Consider the following 21,837-nt stretch of genomic DNA (forward strand, 5'->3'; position numbering starts at 1 on the left):
CTTCGCCTCGTGGTTTCCTACGCTTATCTCGTGTTTTTCCAACCTCCCGCGTGTTTACATCAGGCTATGTAAACACGGAAACCATTTTACATTTCTTCAATGTTGTAGCCATCATACAAAATGCGTAACTTGATTTTGTTACAAATTTCTGCAATACGTCTTACAAAATGCCACAACCATTTTCACAAAATGCGTGGGTGTTCCCTGTTAGTTTCCCTCTCAATAACCTTCGTATCAGCTCTGAAGTCTTCGAAACTGGTGTAAGGGGTGAAGATCACTTTTTAGTCCTCTTGCAACTTTTCCACCAAATTTAGCTCCCATGAGTGACCAAGACAGAATTTCTCCTTACAATATCAATACAATATCAAGCGGACAAGTGATGAGAATAATAATAAAAAAATATCAGTTAGGAGATTTTAAGTTGATCTAATAACAAATTCTCCAAACTAACATCACAAGAACTGTATGGGAGACGGTAAGGAGAATTAGTAATGAGATCTTGATGATATCTTGTGAAAAATACGTGCGTATCATCATTGGTGATATAACTCCTCATTTCTGTCAGAGGTTTCTTCTTTAAGAAACGTGTATGAGGAAAAAGAACGCAAGAGATGTTATAATATGTTTTTAGGGATTAGATTATTGTTATCATCATTATTTTGCCGAACAAGGTCGTAATTTCTCTTCACCCGAGTTATTTTTCTCCAATCTTTGTTTTGCAGGAATTTTTTTTTTCTCAGATTCTTAATTTTGGTTCCGTTTGTCATACGATCAGAAATAACACCGAAAGAGACAGGATTTATTTTTGCAAGGTAAGATGAATAATGAAGTTCAGTAATATTCTTCTCCCGTCTCTGAAAACTGAAATATTTTGGACCGAAACCCGGTGAAATCTGTATGATAAAGCATCCAGCATTACAAATAATCTCAGAAGTAGAGAAAGATTACATTTATCTCATCTAAGTCTACATTGGTAATTATTATTGCTATTATTATTATTATCATCATTATTTTGGTTTTTTTGATAACACTGGCTATTTTCATAAATCTTTGTTTTGCAGGGAATATCTTGATTTGGTTTCATTCATCAAACGATCAGGATACTGAGCTGGGAAACTTTACGTATTTCAAAAGGTAAGTAGGTTAAAAAGACTAATTTATTTAAACTCTGTCTTTCTAAATCCTGACATGTTTCTGACATAGACTTGCCTAAATTTGGTGATAGATTTTTAAGTGGGGTAAATGGAGTTGACCGGTAGCCGTAAAATGGCAGGGAAGTTAGCCGTTCAGCGTAAAAATTGACAATGAAATTCCAACCAAAAATCGTGGAAAATTAACCGGAAAATTTTTTCTTTTAATTGTAATGGAAAGAAATTAACCATTAGCCGTAAAAGCTATTACCCCATTGAGACCCTCTTAAAACTGGTGACGATTTGGAGGTGCAGGGATTTTTTTTTTATCGTTCAAATCAATATCTTGTTCTTCACCCGCGTGACTCTTGCTATTTGCATTCATCTTTCTATTTCGCGTTTTATTTCAGTTTCTTGCTTTTGGTTTATGTATGTCACGCGATCATCACTTTAAACTCGGCACGTGTTTGTCTGTAAGGTAAGCTTCTTAAAAACAATCTTAGCATTAGGTCATTTCCCTATTCTAAATACTTTGTGCAAAACCTTGTTTTAATCAGTGATAGGAGTATAAGAGATCCAAGGGATCTCAGAAAATGAGGGACATTTTCCGCCACAATGTTTAATATAAACATAAACCTATGCGCTAAAAATATAGGACACTGCCACCTTAAAACCCTTAACTCCAAGATCTGATTAGTAATTCTCCCTTCTTGCTCCTACACATTTCCTTTAAGTGCCACTCGCGGTCCTCTCGACTTCCCGTCGGAAAAAAGTTTTCTTTTTTTTTTTTCGCCCAAAAGGGTTTAGGACACATGATTCAAAAATAGTTTTGTTGTTCTCCACTTCTCTTTTTTTGCGTCGCCACCCCCGTCACCATTGTAAATTTCAAAGATTTTGTCCAGCGCGCAGCGACTGCAGCAATGTAGCTCACGGAATTTTATCTTGCTACAAGTTACAAGGTGTGTTCAGTTAGTTCATGGACAAAATATGGAAACTTCAGCTGAAATATTTTTCATACCAGCGTGATCAGAGGAGACCCTTCTCTTCGACCTTAATTTGCATATCAAAAATTCACTACTTTGTACGAAAGATTTTTCAAAATGCAGGCGTTAATCGGCCCGAAAAAGCATATCAGTGCATAGTTTATACACCAATAAGGTCACGGATTGCCTCAAATCCGCAGGTATATCTCTAGCTTCCATCCACCAACTTCTTAAAAACAATGCAAATCCATGTGTTTGCTCAATTGCGCTCGTGTCAAAGATCATTTGCATGATTTTTAGAATTGACCAAGATCTCCTTTTGACCGTTCAAGCTTCGTTCGTTTATCTTCTACGTTGAGGATTTTAGGTTTTCACAGCAACTGAATGGAGATTAGCTGCCGAGTTGTCCTAAAATGTCGCGTAAACGTGATCGGTCGTAACGCTTGCGCACTTGCGTGACTTAACATTCACATTCATGATTTAGTATACGGAACCCGATGAACTAACCCTCCTTTCCGCTGATTTGTTTCCATCACTAATGATGTTACGCTCTTATGGACCACAACGGTTTTGAGCTACAAACTCAACACTTCCCTGCGACCATCAAAATCAACTGGACAAACCCAGCATGATATATTGCGTGACGTGATTGTGCAAATTTTTCCCCTTGCCATATGGCCTGTTTCGCGGGTTCTACAAATTGAAACCAAAATTAGTTAGTGTAACGAATTAGAATCGAAAGTTATTAAAATGGACTGAATTACATTTTAATGAGAATTTTAACTCTTAAAAGGTTTACTTGATTCATGGAAAGCAAAGATTGGAGTGGCTTAGGGTATTTAAGCCCTGATTTCTCTCCTGGAATGTCGGGACGACGTTCGAGTTATTTGAAGCACTACCAGCTATCCAGCGAAATCCTCGATTACAAGTTAATTTTGTTTCCTTCCGGTCATTTTGACCACGATATTATGGAAAAAATATAACAGTTATTGGTATGTTCTAAACATCCGAACACTTTAAGAAACATTGGAAATACGGTGAAAGTACTTGTTAACAGCCACAGCACAAGGGAAAATGTGAGGTAGTAAAAGAAAGCCAGACTGACTGGAGATGTTTTTGAAGTTTTCGGAATAAAAGTTGTAGTCGGATCACATGGTTAATATATTTGCAATTTCTCGAGAGTGAAGGCTATTATTTAACTAAAAATTGATCCGTAAGTGCCTGTCTGAACTATCTGCAATAGCAGACAAAATTGTGTCATGACGAATTTTTGTCTCGATTTTTGCATCCGCTTAAAACTTCTACACTGTCAAATTTCGTCAGAGCTTGATCTGCTCATGAGACCAGCTGGCATAGTTTACCTATGGACTCAAACTCCAGTTTCAAGACTCATCGTTCGTCGTTTCAAAGTTTTAAAATCCACGAGTTTCGCGACAAAAGAAAGTTAATGCCTTCCAGGTAAATTTAAGTGAGTTCAATGACCAGCTGGTGACAGCTTTTACGACAAATGGCGTTGAAAACTCAGTCTCCTTTCACTGCCTCACATTCTTCTTTTTGCTCTGGATGCTAAAAAATACTTTTACTACATTTCCAGTGTCCTCCATATTTGAAATACCCAAAGCCACTCCAATCTTTGCTTTCCAAGAATCAAGTAAACATTTAAACTATAAAATTCTCATTAAAATGTAAAATTCTTCAGTCCATTTGAATAACTCTCGATTTTAATTCGTTACATTTACTAATTTTGGTTCCAACTTGTAGAACCTGCGAAACAAGTCGTATGACGAAGAGAAAAGTTTGCACAATCACGTCACGCAATACATCAAGCTGGGTTTGTTCAGTTGATTTTGATAGTCGCAGGGAAATGTCGAATTTGTAGCTCAAAACCGTTGTGGTCTTTAAGATCGTAACATCATTAATGACGGAAACAAATTTGCAGAAAGGAGGGTTAGTTCATCGGGTTCCGTATACTAAATCTCGGGAGAAACTGCAAGATTTTTTTCAGAGTGTATGCGTGTTGTTTTGTAATATATAAACACTGCAACCTATTTTAACTTGTTTTTGTGCCCTTTTAAGCAACGCGATATGTCTGTTATGACCAGAGTGCCAAATCTTATTCTTTAATTTTGATCTTCTCCACACTGTGCGTAGTTCACGACCAGATATTTCAACGTAAATTATCGAGAAGGCGCCTTCCGATCACCTTTGTCTACTTTGTAAGTCACGCAAGTGCGCAAGCGTTACGACCGATCACGTTTACGCAACATTTTAGGACAACTCGGCAGCTAATCTCCATTCAGTTGCTATGAAAACCTAAAATCCTCAACGTAGAAGATAAAAGAACGAAGCTTGAACGGTCAAAAGGAGATCTTGGTCAATTCTAAGAATCATGCAAATGATCTTTGACACGAGCGCAATCGAGCAAACACATGGATTTGCGTTGTTTTTAAGAAGTTGGTGGATGGAAGCTAGAGATATACCCGCGGATTTGAGACAATCCGTGACCTTATTGGTGTATAAACTATGCACTGATATGCTTTTTCAGCCCGATTAACGCCTGCATTTTGAGAAGTAGTTAATTTTTGATATGCAAATTAAGGTCGAAGAGAAGGGTCTCCTCTGATCACGCTGGTATGAAAAATATTTCAGCTGTTTCCATATTTTGTTTATGAACTAACTGAATACACCTTGTAACTTGTAGCAAGATAAAATTCCGTGAGCTACATTGTTGCAGTCGCTGCGCACTGGACAAAATCTGTGAAATTTACGCTTTCGATCGCTGTCCACAGGGGTGGTCCGGCCAAAAATCATTTTTGGCCTGTGGCGACGCAAAAAAAGAGAATTGGAGAAAAACTAAACTATTTTTGAATCATGTGTCGTAAACCCTTTTGGGCAAAAAATAAAAGAAAACTTTTTTCCGACGGGAAGTCGAGAGGACCGCTCTTAGCGGGAGCTGCACTTAAAACAGGTTTAGAGAATTTGATGTTGGGTAAGATAACATCCTTTAGCTGATCAGTATCTGTATTCTCATCACCTGCTCGCTTGTTAATGCTTTGATATTGCAAAGGAGAAGCTACTTAAAAATCATTCACCTCTGAGAGTTGGAGGGTTAATAAGGAACAAGGCAGATCAAATTTTAAGAGCAAAAAAAACCATAATAACAATGCACAAGTTTCAATCTTTTTCTACGCATGTTGTAGGATAAGTGTAAAGTGGAGATATTGCAGACTTGACATTTAAACAATTTGAATTCTCTTTCTTTGATCAGTCAAGTCCTTACTTTGTTATAACACTATGAATTATATAGCTGGCAGCGTCCGCAGGCAATATGAAGCAAATCCTGGGCCCATCTTCCCATTTGGGATCGCCCTCTTTGATCTCGAGCAAGAAAACAAGTTTATAATTTTTGGACAATGTTGGCGATGAAGTCGCCAAAAGCGGCAGAAAACAGTCAAGTTTGACTTGCTACAAACACAGTCGTCTTTTTTCCCAGTTCTTAGATAAATAAGTCATTTTTATTTTTTTCGAGCGAACTATTTTTGCTATAAAGCAAAACCTTTATTGACCAAGCATGTTCGGTCAAGAAGGCTGAATATTAGTCTCTTTGGCGTTTTTTATGAACTTCCACTTTGTCTCGATCCACAATAACACACACGCAAAAAAAGAAAACTCAGCGAATGCAGCAATCTTCTTCATTACGCTTGGACAAGAACGAATATTTATTTGCATTTATCAATGACAGGTTAAGTTTTTCCTTCACTTTCTTGCTTCAGGTTCCATCTATCAAACAATAAGGATACTGTCTTAAAAGGTGAAATGTCTTTCTCTGAATATAGTTATACGGCTGCCACTCGTTAATTTTCACTTTTTCTGAATGAATTTACGTTATCATTCTGTCAGATAAATATTGGAAGAATCAAGCTCTAGGCATAACTAGAGTTGTTCGGAAAAAACACTCGCCTGTTACGTCGCATATGAAAAAGAAAAATTTTCTCATCGTGTAAGGAGGTTCCATAGAGTTTTTTCTCAATATTGGCGCGCGCGCCAGCGTAATGTTTTTCTAGAAAATTTTTGTCTTTTCGCTTTTCAAGGTCACTAAAAGCCATCAGATGGGCGATGAATAAGGCTCGGACTAGTGTTTGCTGTAGTAAATATTATCAAAATGATTTTCGTTATTAAGCTAAGGCTGCAAGAAGGGAGGCGCTCGCCAGTGATAATTTGGCTTTGTCCTTGATTTTCTTCAATTTGCTTCAGTGAAATCTCTCAAAAATTTTCACAATTTGGGAAATTTGTCCTGCTGATCATTTAAAAGCCGAAAAAAATAGGGGTTGCAAAAGCAGTTTCCTCGCTATTTGCAATTTTGTGATGTCTCCCTCCATCTCCAATTTGGTCTTATGAATTTATTTTATCAACGGGCACTAGGAAGGGCACAAATATGTTTAAAGGTCCAGAAAATCACAGGAAATTCCATCAAAGGAAACGCGATATTTTTTTCTCGAACATCCCTATTTTCTTTGTCGCAAAACATTACGCAGTGGTAGATCTATATCTGAGCATGCGTCTATCGCGTCATGTGTCGCCTTTTGGTAATCTTTCTCACGGAGTTTTCTTTTCGGTAGACCTCTTCTCCAGGCGCAGAAGGCCTATGAATATTACCGGTGCAGTTGCTGGAAGCCCTTTATTCCATCACATAAAAACTGTTTTGTGTTCGACTGTTTTTAACACACCTTTTCAGATGACAATTGTGCGATCGTATCGAGCCGCCATGTTTGTTCTCCATATTGACACAAAATCGCCCTATGTTAACACCTAGATCTCGCGCGGTCAAAAAACTCTATGGAGCCTCCATAAGAAATGATATTCAACAAATCATACTAGGCGTCGAAAATAAATTTCACTACATGTCTGCCCAAAGTGAGCCTATGCGGCGGTTGCAACAAATAAAACAATAAAGTTGTGTGACACAAATTAACTACCAACTCAATGAATTAAAAAAACGAAGTTTTAAATCTGAAATACTTTTGATATATTTCATCTGAATAAGTTGCGCACAGATAAAACATTAGCAGTGGGATTCAGTATTAATATGGACCAGTTTGAAATTGTTTATCTATCGTTTTTCCATCAAAGAGACGGGTTATTATTGATCGGTGTCGAAACCGAACCGTGGGGTGGAGTTTAAATTCTAGTAATAGTCGGCTAATGGAGATATGTCTGCAGATATGATGGCATTTTCACGACTACATTGACTATTATGGGGTTGGGTTTTCAAAAGACTTACTAGAATGGGGTCGCATGCTTTCGGGATTTTGGGGATAAGAAAATACTAGTAATTAAGGACTTAAAAATGGGACGATAAGCGGTTTAATGGTTGTTACGGCATTGTTACGGTATTGTTACGGTACTGTTACGGTATTGTTACGGTATTGTTACGGTATTGTTACGGTATTGTTACGGTATTGTTACGGTATTGTTACGGTATTGTAACGGTATTGTTGCGATATTGTTACGGTATTGCCAAAAGTGAAGATGGGGTCTACGATTGGTTAAAGAGTGGTTTTTAATGTGGTAAAGATGCGGAGGCACCCCCCCCCCCCCAAACCTGGATAGGCTGAGTCTCAAAATTGGATGTCTTAACACATTTTTACAACACAATTTGTCCACAATTGTTCAGTTTCCATGCAAAAACTCATTAGCTTTGGAAAAAAGAGAATGCTGCGCCGGCATAAACCAACAGGCTTTCAAGGAAAGTGAGCGCTCTGCCTTAAAAACAGTTGCACAAAGGTGGCTTCTAAATGTTATCATCTAATTTAGTTATTCAAGTTTTCTGTATTTCACTTATTTCATTTCAGAAAGGCATTCTGTTAGTCACAAAAGAGCGATGAATAACACACGTGAAATCCTAGAGAAGATCAGGATAGGTTTGGATGTTGCTACATATCTTCTGAAGACTGATCGTGGTATACAAGCCTCTAATTTGTGCGATGAATGTGTAATCTTACTTTACAACCTAGACTTTGATATTAACGGCCTTGATGTCTCTGAGGTAATACTCAATGCGTACTACACAATCTCTGGTTACACAAATGCAGTAAGATACACCAACAAACTTATTGACATGTTCAGCAATGCTGGAATGTCAATGAAAGAGCTGGGAGACAAATATCTACGAGCAAGTAGGTTTGCAGAAGCCAAGAAAATTTTTGAAAGCGTACTTGCTATCACTAAAACAATTGGCCACAAAAGAGGAGAAGCATGCACTTATCACAGGCTAGGAAATATGTTTCAATCACTCGGTGAATATCAGAAGGCTAAAGAATATCACGAGAAAGCACTTGCTATCGCAACACAAATAGGCGACAGGAAAGGAGAAGGAAGACATTACGGGAACCTTGGAGTCGTGTTTCGATCACTCGGTGAATATCAGAAGGCTAAAGAATATCACGAGAAAGCACTAGCCATCGCAACACAAATAGGCGACAGGGAAGGAGAAGGAACACATTATGGGAACCTTGGAGGCGTATTTCAATTACTCGGTGAATATCAGAAGGCTAAAGAATATCACGAGAAAGCACTTGCTATCGCAACACAAACTGACGACAGGAAAGGAGAACGAACACAGTACGGGAACCTTGGAGGCGTGTTTTACTCACTCGGTGAATATCAGAAGGCTAAAGAATATCACGAGAAAGCACTTGCTATCGCAACACAAATTGAGGACAGGAAAGGAGAAGGAAGACATTACGGGAACCTTGGACTCGTGTTTCAATCTCTCGGTGAATATCAGAAGGCTAAAGAATATCACGAGAAAGCACTTGCTATGGCAACACAAACTGACGACAAGGAAGGAGAAGGAACACAGTACGGGAACCTTGGAGTCGTGTTTCAATCACTCGGTGAATATCAGAAGGCTAAAGAATATCACGAGAAAGCACTTGCTATCGCAACACAAATTGAGGACAGGAAAGGAGAAGGAAGACATTACGGGAACCTTGGACTCGTGTTTCAATCTCTCGGTGAATATCAGAAGGCTAAAGAATATCACGAGAAAGCACTTGCTATGGCAACACAAACTGACGACAAGGAAGGAGAAGGAACACAGTACGGGAACCTTGGACTCGTGTTTCAATCACTTGGTGAATATCAAAAGGCTAAAGAATATCACGAGAAAGCACTTGCCATCGCAACACAAATTTGCAACAGGAAAGGAGAAGGAACAGAGTACGGGAACCTTGGAGGCGTGTTTTTCTCACTCGGTGAATATCAGAAGGCTAAAGAATATCTCGAGAGAGCACTTGCTATGGCAACACAAATTGGCGACAGGGAAGGAGAAAAAGGACGGTACGGGAACCTCGGACTCGTGTTTCAATCACTCGGTGAATATCAGAAGGCTAAAGAATATCACGAGAAAGCACTTGCTATCGCAACACAAATTGAGGACAGGAAAGGAGAAGGAAGACAGAACGGGAACCTTGGAAATGTGTTTCTAGCACTTCGTAAAAATAAGCTGGCCAAAGAACATTTTGACAAAGCACTCGCCATCAGTATAGAAACTGGCGACAGAGTGTCTGAAGGACAATGCTACGCAAGCCAGGCACATCTGCATCATTCGCTCAATGATTACCAGATGGCTACAGAACTATACGAAAAAAGTCTTTCTATCAGCATGAGCATTGGTGATAGGAAGGGACAGGGAACAAGTTATCTATTCCTTGGACACGTGTCTTTATCCCTTGGAAATTATGACGAATCGGAAAAATACTTTGAGGATGCGCGCTCGATGAGTAGCAAAATTGGAGACAATATGACCTACTTTGAGAGCCTTCTCGGTATTACTCAGGTAAAGATCTTTCAATCAAAGTTAGAGGAGGCAATGCAGTATCTTCGTCAAAGTATTGAAATTTATGAAAAGTTGCGACATTTTCTCAAAGGAAACGATGAATTTAAAACGTCTCTCTTAGAACAGCACGGTAATTTCCCATACAAGGTGTTCAGTCAGATACTGAGCGCTAACGGAAGCCTGCGAGATTCTCTTAATGTGGAGGAGTTGCGACGGGCTAGAGGCCTTGCAGAATTAATGGCGGACAAACTCTTAACTGAGAGCCACATCTCAACTGATTTAACATATCGGCCTAAGATCGAAAACATTGTGAGTAAAGAGAGCAATTGTGCTGTTTTGTACATTTCATATTGTGAACGACATGTTCGTCTGTGGGTCTTAAAAGCTAATGGAGACATTGACTTACGAGTGAGCCCCGAAATGGAAATCGACACCCTCATGGCTGCATTCGTTTGCGATGCGGAGGAGATTTTTAAGAAGAGTGCCTCCACTTTCGGAATTTCATATAATGCGAATTGCGAAGATCGATCTCTGGGTGACGACATTCCCTTGTCTCCTCAAGAAGAGAGCCGAGCACCTTTGCAAGGTGACGAAACCAAACGCAACAAAATAATTCTTCAGTTGTGTTATGACCAGATTATCGCTCCTGTAAAAGATTTACTTACAGAGCCTGAAGTCATCATTGTGCCTGAGAGGTGTTCGTACCGAGTCCCTTTTGCTGCCTTACGGGATGAGCCAGCAGGAAAGTATTTATCAGAAACCCACAGAATCCGCATTGTGCCTTCTCTGACGACTCTCGGGATCATCCAGGAATGTCCAGCGGACTACCACAATCAGACTGGTGCACTGGTAGTGGGTGATCCCAAGGCTGGCCAAGTGCAATACAGAGGACGTATTTTCAACTTGATACCATTGTCCGGTGCAAGAAAGGAAGCAGAAATGGTTGGTCGACTCCTGGGGGTTCAGCCTTTGTTAGGAGAACACGCAACAAAGCAGGCGGTACTTCAAGCACTTCATTCAGCGAGTCTAATACATCTTGCTGCTCATGGTCATGCCGACAGAGGAGAGATTGCCCTTTCCCCTAATTGCACTACTAACGGTATTCCACAAGAAGAAGACTACCTTCTGACAATGTCCGACATTTCAAAGGTTAAGCTGCGTGCTAAACTGGTCGTACTTAGTTGTTGTCACAGTGGGCGTGGAACGTTCAAACAAGAAGGAGTCATTGGAATTGCTCGCGCGTTCCTAGCATCCGGTGCACGTTCAGTGTTGGTGGCATCGTGGGCCATACAAGACGAAGCAACAGAGCAGCTCATGAATCATTTCTACAAACGCCTGGCTGCTGGGGAAAGTGCCAGTGAGTCCCTTCACCAGGCCATGAAGTGGTTGAGAAGCAACGGCTTCACGGAACCTCGCCAATGGGCTCCGTTTGCGCTGATGGGAGACAACGTGACATTTGACTTACAGAAATTAAGGTAAGCTTGTTTCCGGTGACTAATTTTGTAAAAGTGACATTATCCACCTGTGCTCGAGAAGAAAACGTTGTGTGACTGTAAGATTTAAGTTATGCATTCAGGTTCAGTAGGGTTATTTCAGTTTGTAAGATATTTAACATTTGAGCCATTGGACAATGCGTGCAACTACCGCAATCTGAGAAAAATAAATGAATAAATAAATAAAAAGACTAATTAATTTATTAATAAATTAATAAATACGGTGAACAAGCTAAGTCAATAACAACAGCCAAGTGATGATGGAAACGTGATTTCCTCTCTCGTAAAATGTTTTCACTTATGTCCAGAAATGCACGCAGTAACGAAAATGGCAGATTCGACGAAATTTTCTTAGAGCGAGTCAATGTTCATGGATTTGACGATTTTAACGAATTTTCGCCATTTCCGTTACTTCATGCATTTCTGGACATATCTCACATCTTCCTTGCTCAAAAATGTTTTTTTTTAGGCAAAAAGAACCGACAGAGGACGACAATGAAGGAGACAAGAGACAGAGTAGCGACTGATCCTGGACAAAGACTTTTCCTCCTGTAAACTTGAAGGAAAACTGGTATTACTTTACACAAGAACTTTTAAATTTGCATCGCTATTTTGCGTGCTTTCTTCTTTTTTTTTTACACGGTCCTAGCGTTTAGTAGGTAATGCAATTTGCCCAAAAGGAGGAGTAAAAATGAACACACGATTGAAAAGTTGAAAACAGGAAATATGGGGTGAAATTTTTATGATGCGAAAATTATGGCACTGTTTCTTTTTACTTGAGATTACAAAAAGTCATTGACCTTTTTATTTCCTAAGATTTGATTCTCAATTCTCCCTACCAGCTGCCATAATTTCCTCTCTAAATTGATAAAGAGAATCAGTTCGGTATTTTGTCAAAAAACAAAAAGAAAAAAAGAAATCGCCATCAGATTGATGAGTTGGTGTATTCTGATTTGTTATTATATAGATAACGTGTAGATAGTTTTGCATGGAGAATTCACATGTAAATCACTTCAAGGCGTAAGGTTAAGGCATTTGTTCATTTATTGAACCTAAACTGTAGTATAATACTAACAATAATGATGATAAGAGCCATAGAGCGCTTTTCAATCGAGAGCCATAAAACCAAAACCAGAGTAATTACAACGACCAATCGGAAGAAAAGAAAATACCTTTAAGAGACCTCAAAGTAAATCCGACCAAACTTCCTAAAGCGCAAGAAAACGCAGAAGAAAGATTGGTTTTATGAAAAGGGGAAAGTTTTTAAAGAAACTGTAGTGTTGCTTCGATAGGAGAGTCTAACAGGGTAAATTGGTATTAATGACCCATTTTACGTTATCAACTCAAACTACCCCGTGATTGGTTTTAGTTTAGCATCAGATTGGTTAAGAGATTGGCACGACTTTTCTGGACCAATCACAAAGCGAAGAAGAGCAAAAAGAAAGAAGCAATTATGGATTAATTTCGACACACAATTGAAAATTGCTCTGTCATTAATATTATGATCATAATTATCTTTAAAAGTTTATTCTAAGCTCTAAGAGTCGCTGGAAGAGAGTCCCAAGCTATTGTTGTTGTGGTTTACATCTTTTCTCCTGATACAAGGTCTTACAAAAAGCGCGGGAAAACGCAAGGGAACAAGTCGTGATTAGTTTTAGTTTTGCTGCTGATTGGTTGAGAGATTAGCGAAATTTTCCTAGGCGAGTTTTTATCACTCCTAGATGTAGCGTGGGTAAATAAAGTATTGTATTGTATTTTATGGACTGATCGCGGAGCGAAATAATGCAAAAACAAAAGTTGAACTCAATTGAACATTGCCCTAATAGTAATGATAAATAAAACAAAAGACGAAAACTGGCGTTAGATTTTATTTCAATGTCTCACAAATTAAACAGAGCCGAACGAGTTTATCCAAGTTAAGATGACAGGTAAAGCACATAGGAGGCTGAAACTCTGAGACGATTTCGGGAGAGATTGAGGTTGTAACTTTAGCTTTATAGTTGCGTTTAAGATCGGCGTAATGGACACGAATTCTAAGCTTTCAATGCAATCGGTGGAGGAATTCTCTATACTCCCTCACAGTACCAAAACCTCGCTCTGAAGTCGTCGCTACACGAGACAAACGCTGCTCCTGTAGGGGAGTGGGTGATGCAGCGAATGTGGTTGTTGTGACCTAAAGAAAGAAAACGTATACAAATGGAATATTAGCGCATTCAGTCCTAGTTCCAGAGTTACGTTTCACCTTCGTAGTTTCACTTCACCCGTCTGTTCAACGTCCTGTGGGGCGCACATGATATGAGCGAACTTATAAGGTGCGCTCGTTTCGCAACATGGCTTTTATATAAACGAAAGCCCGTGGCGCACGTGGAAAGAACCAACTCATCACGTGCGCTCGTTGTAGAACGCGGTCTTAATTAAAACGAAATCCCACTAAGCTGACATCGGCGATTTTACTCCCACATGGCGCTTAGGTTACAACTTTCAATTCGCGCATGTTAACCAACTGCAATCTTTAAACAACTTTACTGCTACATATCGCCGTGATCCATCTCGATTTTGAGATGCAGCAAGCGAAACAAGCTAAGTTTGAATAATAAAATCCCCTATACACACAATCCTACACTAGCAACTGCAAAACACGAAACTATGATTGTTTTTTTTTTTTGGTTGTGGAAGGTTATTATTCAATGTGTGACACAAAAATAAAGACACGCGAACCGATGTCTAAACCAAAACTAAATCGCAATACTTTCCATAGCAACAAGAAAACCAATTTTATTTATACCTGAATTAAGAGTTTTTTGCAGCTCTGTTGACCTCGTGTCCCAGCATGCTATACTGTTATTCGATTCGTCGGCGGCAATCACTATTAAAGTTGAGTAAGTTAAAAATTTAGCAAAACACAAAATCGTAACGCTCTATTAAGCCCTTCCTCTCTAATGGGCCAATCTCGAATGAACCCCCTCCCAAATGAGCCCTCTCTCAGATAAGCCCATTCCCTAAATAGTCCTCTCCTCTGATAAGCCCCCTCTCTAAAAGCCCCCTTCTCTTATAAACCTCCCTATCTAATGAACCCTTTTCCTTATAGCTTCATAGGACATAAGCCCCTCTCTAACACACCCCTTTCCTATCATGTCTTTAAGCCCCACTCCCTAACAAGCTCCCCTTCCCTAACAAGCTCCCCTTCCCTAACAAGCTTCCCCTCTTTGATAAGCTCCCCCTCTCTTATTATCTTTCCTCCTTAGCAGGTACCCCTCTCTGGCTATAAGCCCCTCCCTCTAGCAAGCTCCCCTTCTCTAATTAGCTCCCCCTCTCTAATTATCACCCCTCTTCAGTAAGTACCCCTATAATTTGGCTTTGAGACCCTCCCTCTAACAAGCTCTCCTTTTCTAATAAGCTCCCCCTCCTTAGTAAGTGCCCCTCCCTGATGAGCCTCTTTTTCTCATATTTCCCTCTCTGTAATAGGCTCCCTCTCCCTCTCATTAGAACGTCTCCAGCACTTTCACGATGGAACCCAAAGAACAACAATTATCATCAAAGCGGACTCACAAAAATCCTCGGTGTGGTTGAAAACAATCTGTGTCCTGTAGTTTGACATTGTGGCGCCTATGTACATGCTTAGAGCCTTCCCTAAAAACGAAATTGAGCGAGTTAAAAACAGTCTCTGTTGGAAAATAACCGACTGTTGAAATTTTAGCATCTTGATGCTGAACTGAGGACACATTCTGTACTCTGAGGAAAAGTTAAACGTTGACACCATTACATGAGCATTCATATTCTCCATACTGTTCTCTTTGTATTTCCCATAGTAATGCCAAGGAGAATTTGTTTGACCATCAGGAGTCTTTTGCATTGGTGATCATTACCATTATTCTCATGACATTTACATTTGATTCAATGATGATACTGTATGGAGAATTTAGAAGCCGGTCACTCTTGAGAGTCTAAGGGGTAAGGTACAATCACAATAGAAAACAAAATAAAATAGAAACAAGTAAAAGTTTATCGTTTTGAAATTTTTTTTACCAGTTGAGAGTTCCCATAGGTACACACGAGAATCTTTTCCACTTGAAACTATATACTGCAAGAGTAAAAAGTATTGAGCGAAAAACACGTCAAATCTTTGTCATTTTTAGGCACTAACACCAGCATGTTCCAAGCTTTTAGGAAGTGAACGCTACGAAATCCATGCAAAATAGTGAACGTCAGGCGCGACAACGGCAGCAGAGCGAATAACGTGGGAGGTTTGGGTCGAGTGGTTCATTACGTGTCAGACCCAAGCCTCTCTCGTTTTTCCACTCCTCGGCGACTATGGCGCCGTTCTTTATCGCGCTTCGTTCGACTTCCTGAATATTTGGAACATGTTACACTAACAAAAGATGAAATATAACCTCTAGCTTTAAAGTAAGCATTTGTTGTCGGAAAAAATATTTCTTAAGTGCAAACGAACTAAATAAAGAAGCCATTATGTTCTCTCCTTACCTTTCCGTTTTGAGAGAAACAAACAGAATACACCTGCAATAGAGAACACCATCTTTGTAAGAAAACTAGCCTGATCCAGGCCTTCACTTAGCAAAACGAAGAGCGATAGTAGCGGAGGAGTGGAAAAAAGAGAGAGGTTTGGCCGGGTGGTGACTCGACCCAAGCCTTCGTCGTTTCTCTCTACCGCTTCTATCGCGCCATTTACATGACTTTCTACTTCGCTTAGTTTTATTTCTGAACGCCTGGATCAGGCCATAAAAGGAGTATTAGAGGCAAAGTGGACCAGTTAACAAAGAGAGAGAGGCAAGAGTGAAAACACTGTGACTTTTAGACCCTTATTTGGCAAAGTAGACTCAGTGCGCAACAATTTTCAACAACAGTGATTTTGTTTTAAGCAATATGAACAAATAAGTCTCGCAAATTCCTTTACATTACTAACCTCTCCACCCTGGTGTCCCTGCACAAAACTAACTTCTCCACCCCGGTATGCCTGTACATAACTAACCTGTGCACAATGGTGTGTCTGTACATAACTCACCTCTCCACCCTGGTGTGCCTGTTCAAATGTTGCGATGCACCGGTTACTGACTCCATCCCAGATCTACAGCAAATCAGGACACGTGTTATCATGTGCCAAGTTATTTACAACAAAAATGAAAGAAAGTTTCCAACGTAATATCCATATTAATTAGACTCATACAGCCCCCTGCAGGCAATCCTAAACAAAGTTGTAACGAAAGCTGACGTGTGTTGGACAAGGCAGGTTCAGCGAGCCGGTCTGAAAAGGCCGTCCGGCTCCGCACTCGCACAGCTCTTTACATCTTCCAAGTTACAAACGACCACACAAGCCATCAAGTTACTGTGTTTTAAAAGTCAATCACATTTTGTGGTAAAACTCTACACAGAACGGTAATCCAGCAGGATTGTGTTCGAAAAGTCTCATGTCTTCATTCTCCCTACTTCTGATTTCCTTTTATAGATTTCTATAAACGTTTCAATCGTTCGCTTTTGTCCGCGAGACACGGGTTGTTTCTTATGTTTTCCGCGGGAAACTGGCTCGCAGGCGCCAAAGTTGCTCCCCTTCCGTATGCCCTACGTTTGACTGAAGTGTCATCTTTTTCATATTCAAGATCGTTTCCTGGCAGTATTCGCACATACGCCAACGTTTGACAACTGTGTTAGTCCGACTTACCTTTATTGCTCCATCCTTGCTACAAGATGCATAAAGATTAGCTGATGCAGAATATTTCACCTAGAATTGATGAAAAAAGCCTTATTAACCCTACAAACCCTAACATCAGTATACATATTCTCCATACTGTTCTCTATACATTTCCTAATGAGCTGACAAGGAGAATTTGCTTAACAAGCAAGAGCTTTTTTAAGATGGTGATCGGGGGGAGAGGGGGCCACTTTGTTTTCAGGGGGAACGGAGAGGGAATCAGTCGTCACCAACAGAGTATAAGAGGGGGAGGGCTGAAGAAAATTTACTGCCAATGAACTACCAATGAAGATTGGAAGGCATCATAGGAATATTACATAGCCTTACGGAGTAATCAGGTAAGTTTTGACGTTACACTACTAAAATCCTCCAGCTCTTTCCCCCCCCCCCCCCCCTTGAGCGATAAGCAATGACCGGTGCCTAAGCGAGGAATGTCGTATAGTCGTATAGGTAAGAAATGTCGAGTAAGAGTACTAATCTCGTACCCAGATCCTACCGTGTAACTGTAACCGAAATAAAGGATCCTTACAACCACTTGGCCGTGGAAGATCTGGGTTCGAGACGATAAGAGTTCTTGTTATTGACTCAACCGTGAGACTATTTGGCATAAATTTGTAACGAAACGTGTCATCAACTTGTCACAAAAATTATATCACTCTCACCATATTGATAGATCCTGTGTGATATTCACGGGGGTTTGCCGGCACAAAACACTGCCCGGTGTTTGTATCATAAAGACGAACTGTATAAAGATGAAATGCAGAACAATTTAAATGTTTAAAGTGAATGGCTATTAGCTAGAACATCAAATAAACAATATTCTTTGCGAAAAACGCCGACAAATGTTCTTCTAGAAATGGCTTATCAAGTAAATTGGTTTTTATACATTAAGTCTGAATAAAAATGTGTCTTAAGACATTTCAGCGGAAAAAGGCTACAGGACTATTATAAGGGTCAAATCACACACTGCCCTTTGAATTTGAAGTAGACCACGAGTAATCTCGTACCCAGATCCTACCGAGTAATAATCGTCAAGGTCTGAGTAGGAGACTAGACGGCGAGTATGCCTGACCAGATTTACTCAACTTTTAAGCATCTTGGTACTTGAAGTATTTTCTTTGCAGCTCTAGCAACGTCGAGAAATGTTTGCCTTTCTGCGCAATTTTTGGGCAAAATATAGATTCAGAGCGCATATCAAGCACGAAAAAGTAAACTACTTCATAGATAACTTCAATGTCTTCAAATTATTGAACGTTCATCAATCTTTTGAACACATGACCTATCATTCAACAACGTTTCGCGAGCCTCTTGCGTTCCATCAGACTTCAGAGCGTCCTTAAATTCTGCCCATATTCGCGAGCAACTTTTTAAACTAGGTTTCAAGCTATTTCTCTTTACTGATGTCGGAAATTATTTTGAAGAACGACAACTAAAGCTTTCAACTAAATTTTATATAAAAATATCAAGAAATTTCAGTAGCAACTTCTACACTTGGCATTACAGTAAGCAACTTTCTAGCATTTTACGAGCACAATTGGGACAGGCCTAACATCAAGAAGTCCATCCCTTTTAGCGAAGTTCGTCGCACAAGTAAAAATAAATCAGAGGGGAAAAAAAAGCGATTTTTCCCGGGTTTTTTTTTGTTTTTTTTGTTTTGTTTTGTTTTGTTTTTTTTTTAATGCACTCGCGCGACGGACCTCGCTAAAAAGCAGAGACCGCCTGTGGTCGGGGTAATAGGAAAAGAACTAACTGGTTGGGTGTTCTGTGCCAACAAGAATGAATTCTCCTGTGGGATGAAACGACATGGATGTTACAACCTCAGCTTCCTACAAGAAAAACAACTCACAGTTTAGCTGACGTTCTTTAGCTACTTCAAACAATTTAAAATAATCTTGTGCACGCAAAACACAAACAAACAAACAAACAAAAACCAGTGGGTATAAGTTAGTAAGTTGTTTCAGTAGTAGATTCAGAGGGGGAACCAGGGGGAGAGGGGAGGAGGAGAGGGAAGGGAAGGGGGGACCCATGGGGAGAGGAGGGGAGGGGGAACCCAGGGGGCGAGGAGACCCTGGAGGAGGGATGCCCATGTCCCCATCCCCTTCCCATCAGACCCATGGCTTTGACACCAAAATGATTGCAACAACAGGAAAGCATGTTACCACACAATTTGAAGTATTAAACATTCACTTGTATTACAATATTTCTTAGCTTATTCACGCTCTTAGCTTAATGTGTTCGCTCAATCAAAAATCTCTCCCCCCCCCCAAACCCCTTCACTCCCATGAAAGATTTTTTGGATCTGCTCCAGAAATTGGTTACTGAGTGGTTTATGAAATGTTCTGAATGTTGCCTTAAAACTTACTTGAAGGGAACGATAAGCCTTTTTCACTGAGGGTTTTGAGATATCGAATAGTTTCACTGTGCAGTCTTTACTACCAGATGCCAAGACCAAAGCGCTGGGATGAAATTCAACAACTGTTACTTCCTGAAACAAAACAAAAACAGTCATGTTACACATACAGTACTACTCAGAAGTAAGTCAACAATTCCTCGAAACTCGAACCTCGATTCCTAAAAACTTCAAGGATCGAAGATCGACGATAGGTATTCGTGGATCGAGGATCGAGGATCGAGGATTGCATGGGAAGCGCAGTGGCCTAATGGTCAGTGCACTGGACTCCACGTCGAGAGGTCCGGTTTCGAGACCTGACCGGGACAATGCGTTGTGTTCTTAGACGAATTTCGAGACGTTCGCAACTGTTTCAAAAATCATCGAGTCCGGTTTTCCTCCCTCCGTAAAATACAATACTCCAAATTCCAATTGACCTCGGAACAATAGCCAGGAAGAGCCACCTCGTGGAATGTCCACTGCTACATCATCATCATTGTTATTATTATTATTATTATTATTATTATTATTATATTATTATATCATTATTATTATAAATAGTTGCTTTTCATATTGATAATTTTACCAGTGAACTTTAAGTTTGCTTTAGCTATGCAAGTTCTTTTGGAGTTCATATACATTTTTGCACATAAAGCACGATTTGTTTTATTTCTATATCCATTTGTAAATATTCTGAGCTTTGAATAAAGCTTATTATATTCAAAAAATTTGAAAATTATCATTATTATTATTATTATCATTATTACATAATAAGCTTGTTATCGGTGCGTTCGTGAAATACGTACATCCATATGGTCATAAAGAGTCCTGATAACTGGATGATTCTCCAAATTAGTGCCAGCTCCTTGATCTTGTGTTTGTGGCATCGTGTTTTTTGCAACCATTCTCTCGACATCTAACACCTGCGAGAAAAGACCCGGAGAACGTAGAGAGATCAAACGTGACTGTGCTAAAGCAGCGCATTTTTTTTTTTTGACAGCACTCAGTCATAATGTATATTATTCAGCCATTCACTTCAATAGCCGCGTTACATAATTGAACTCATTAACGGTGTTTAAAAAAGATTGTCTAATTAAGATTCTTTTGAGTAGTGAACGGGGAAGACTAGTGCTAGGTGCACTGAACTCCGCATTGAGAATTTCTGGTTCTAGCGCCATGCTAAGCACTCTCTTCAAAGGAAATGACTGAAAATGCGGGCACACGAAAAGCCGTCTCTACTAACTGTGGGCCTGGAACAAAACCACCTTTAATCACGGTGCATATCTCTCTCGTCACAAAGTTTTAAAATAATCTTTTTTTTTTCATGAAGCTCAAAATAAAATGGTAAATCTACGGTACCAGGTTATACGTAACTAGATAAGCTTTGTTGCGCAGTCTTTAAGTTTTCCAACTTTTCTTCCCTATTTTTATAATTCTATGAGCGTTTCAACTTTGTTCGCTATTTAACGCGACAGCGGTTGCTCTTTGAAATAGGCGCGGTTGGACAAAGCCGACCTCCTTGCGCATACCAGATGTTTGACCGATGTGTTCACTTAACCTTAAGTTGATTGTTTGAAGAACATACCTTGATGGACGCATCTACTGAGCCTGTTGCTATCAATCGACCTAAAACAGAATCATGAAACATGTAATTATATCATTTTTTCGTGAGAGCGCCTAAATTCAATGGAAAACTATTTGAAATAATCAAAGTATTAGTTTTGTAACCAGAACTTCCCCGGCCAAGCGGTTAAGTCTATTCGGTAGGATCTGGGTACTAGATTATCAAAGCATTGACTACCGTTATGAATAAAGGGGGTAAGTTTTTAAAGAAACTGTGGTGCTGCGTCGGTGGGCGAGAGAGACGTTTCGAGCGTTAGCCCTTCGTCAGAGCGATTGACGAAGGGCTAACGCTCGAAACGTCAGCTTTGTTACTCTTTACGGTAGCTAATTTACGTTTTCAACTCAGTTTTTAACACTAAATTACTTGCTATTGACTACCATAGATAACCGGCCGCTAGACGGAATTAAAACAGCGAAAAACGAGCATGAACACTAACACAATGAACGCTGAAAAAAGTATAACTCTTAATCATACCATTTTGACTAAAACTCGCTGTTCGGCAGGGAGCCTTGTGTGCTGTTACGTAATATGTTTCGTACATGGCTGCTGGAGGACTGGTACCATGATCTGGAAAAGAATGTCGCGTGGTAAGTCCTACAGAATTCTGCAATTAATTTGGAGCCTTGAAATCTGAGCTTCGTCAAAGGGTTGCTTTTCCTTCAGAAGACTATTTT

General features: G+C 39.8%; 2 protein-coding genes across 3 annotated transcripts in view; one reads left to right on the forward strand and one right to left on the reverse strand.

Moving 5' to 3' along the window:
• The window catches only part of LOC131785895 (cleavage stimulation factor subunit 1), a 47,845-nt gene that overhangs the window by 17,155 nt on the left and 8,853 nt on the right, over positions 1–21,837 (reverse strand). The window contains exons 4-16 of one of the 2 annotated variants that reach the window (XM_059102853.2): positions 21,638–21,730; positions 21,125–21,165; positions 20,346–20,462; positions 19,513–19,635; positions 18,901–18,976; positions 17,813–17,892; positions 17,121–17,180; positions 16,467–16,529; positions 15,929–15,961; positions 15,473–15,527; positions 14,996–15,076; positions 14,232–14,312; positions 12,590–13,619 (exon numbers count right to left, since the gene is read on the reverse strand). In XM_059102853.2, the coding sequence (XP_058958836.1) occupies positions 13,513–13,619; positions 14,232–14,312; positions 14,996–15,076; positions 15,473–15,527; positions 15,929–15,961; positions 16,467–16,529; positions 17,121–17,180; positions 17,813–17,892; positions 18,901–18,976; positions 19,513–19,635; positions 20,346–20,462; positions 21,125–21,165; positions 21,638–21,730 (1,010 nt within the window). In that variant the 3' untranslated portion in view covers positions 12,590–13,512. Of the gene's footprint in view, positions 1–12,589; positions 13,620–14,231; positions 14,313–14,995; positions 15,077–15,472; positions 15,528–15,928; positions 15,962–16,466; positions 16,530–17,120; positions 17,181–17,812; positions 17,893–18,900; positions 18,977–19,512; positions 19,636–20,345; positions 20,463–21,124; positions 21,166–21,637; positions 21,731–21,837 lie in introns of those variants that run through there. The other variant, XM_066172269.1, reaches the window with a different exon arrangement.
• On the forward strand, positions 10,374–12,096 carry LOC136283610 (tetratricopeptide repeat protein 28-like). Its single transcript, XM_066172720.1, has 2 exons — positions 10,374–11,428; positions 11,916–12,096. The coding sequence occupies exons 1-2, from the start codon at positions 10,374–10,376 to the stop codon at positions 11,971–11,973; spliced, it is 1,113 nt and encodes a 370-aa protein (XP_066028817.1). The 3' UTR covers positions 11,974–12,096.

This window comes from Pocillopora verrucosa, chromosome 9 (assembly GCF_036669915.1).
Source record: "Pocillopora verrucosa isolate sample1 chromosome 9, ASM3666991v2, whole genome shotgun sequence".
NCBI classification, from domain to species: domain Eukaryota; kingdom Metazoa; phylum Cnidaria; class Anthozoa; order Scleractinia; family Pocilloporidae; genus Pocillopora; species Pocillopora verrucosa.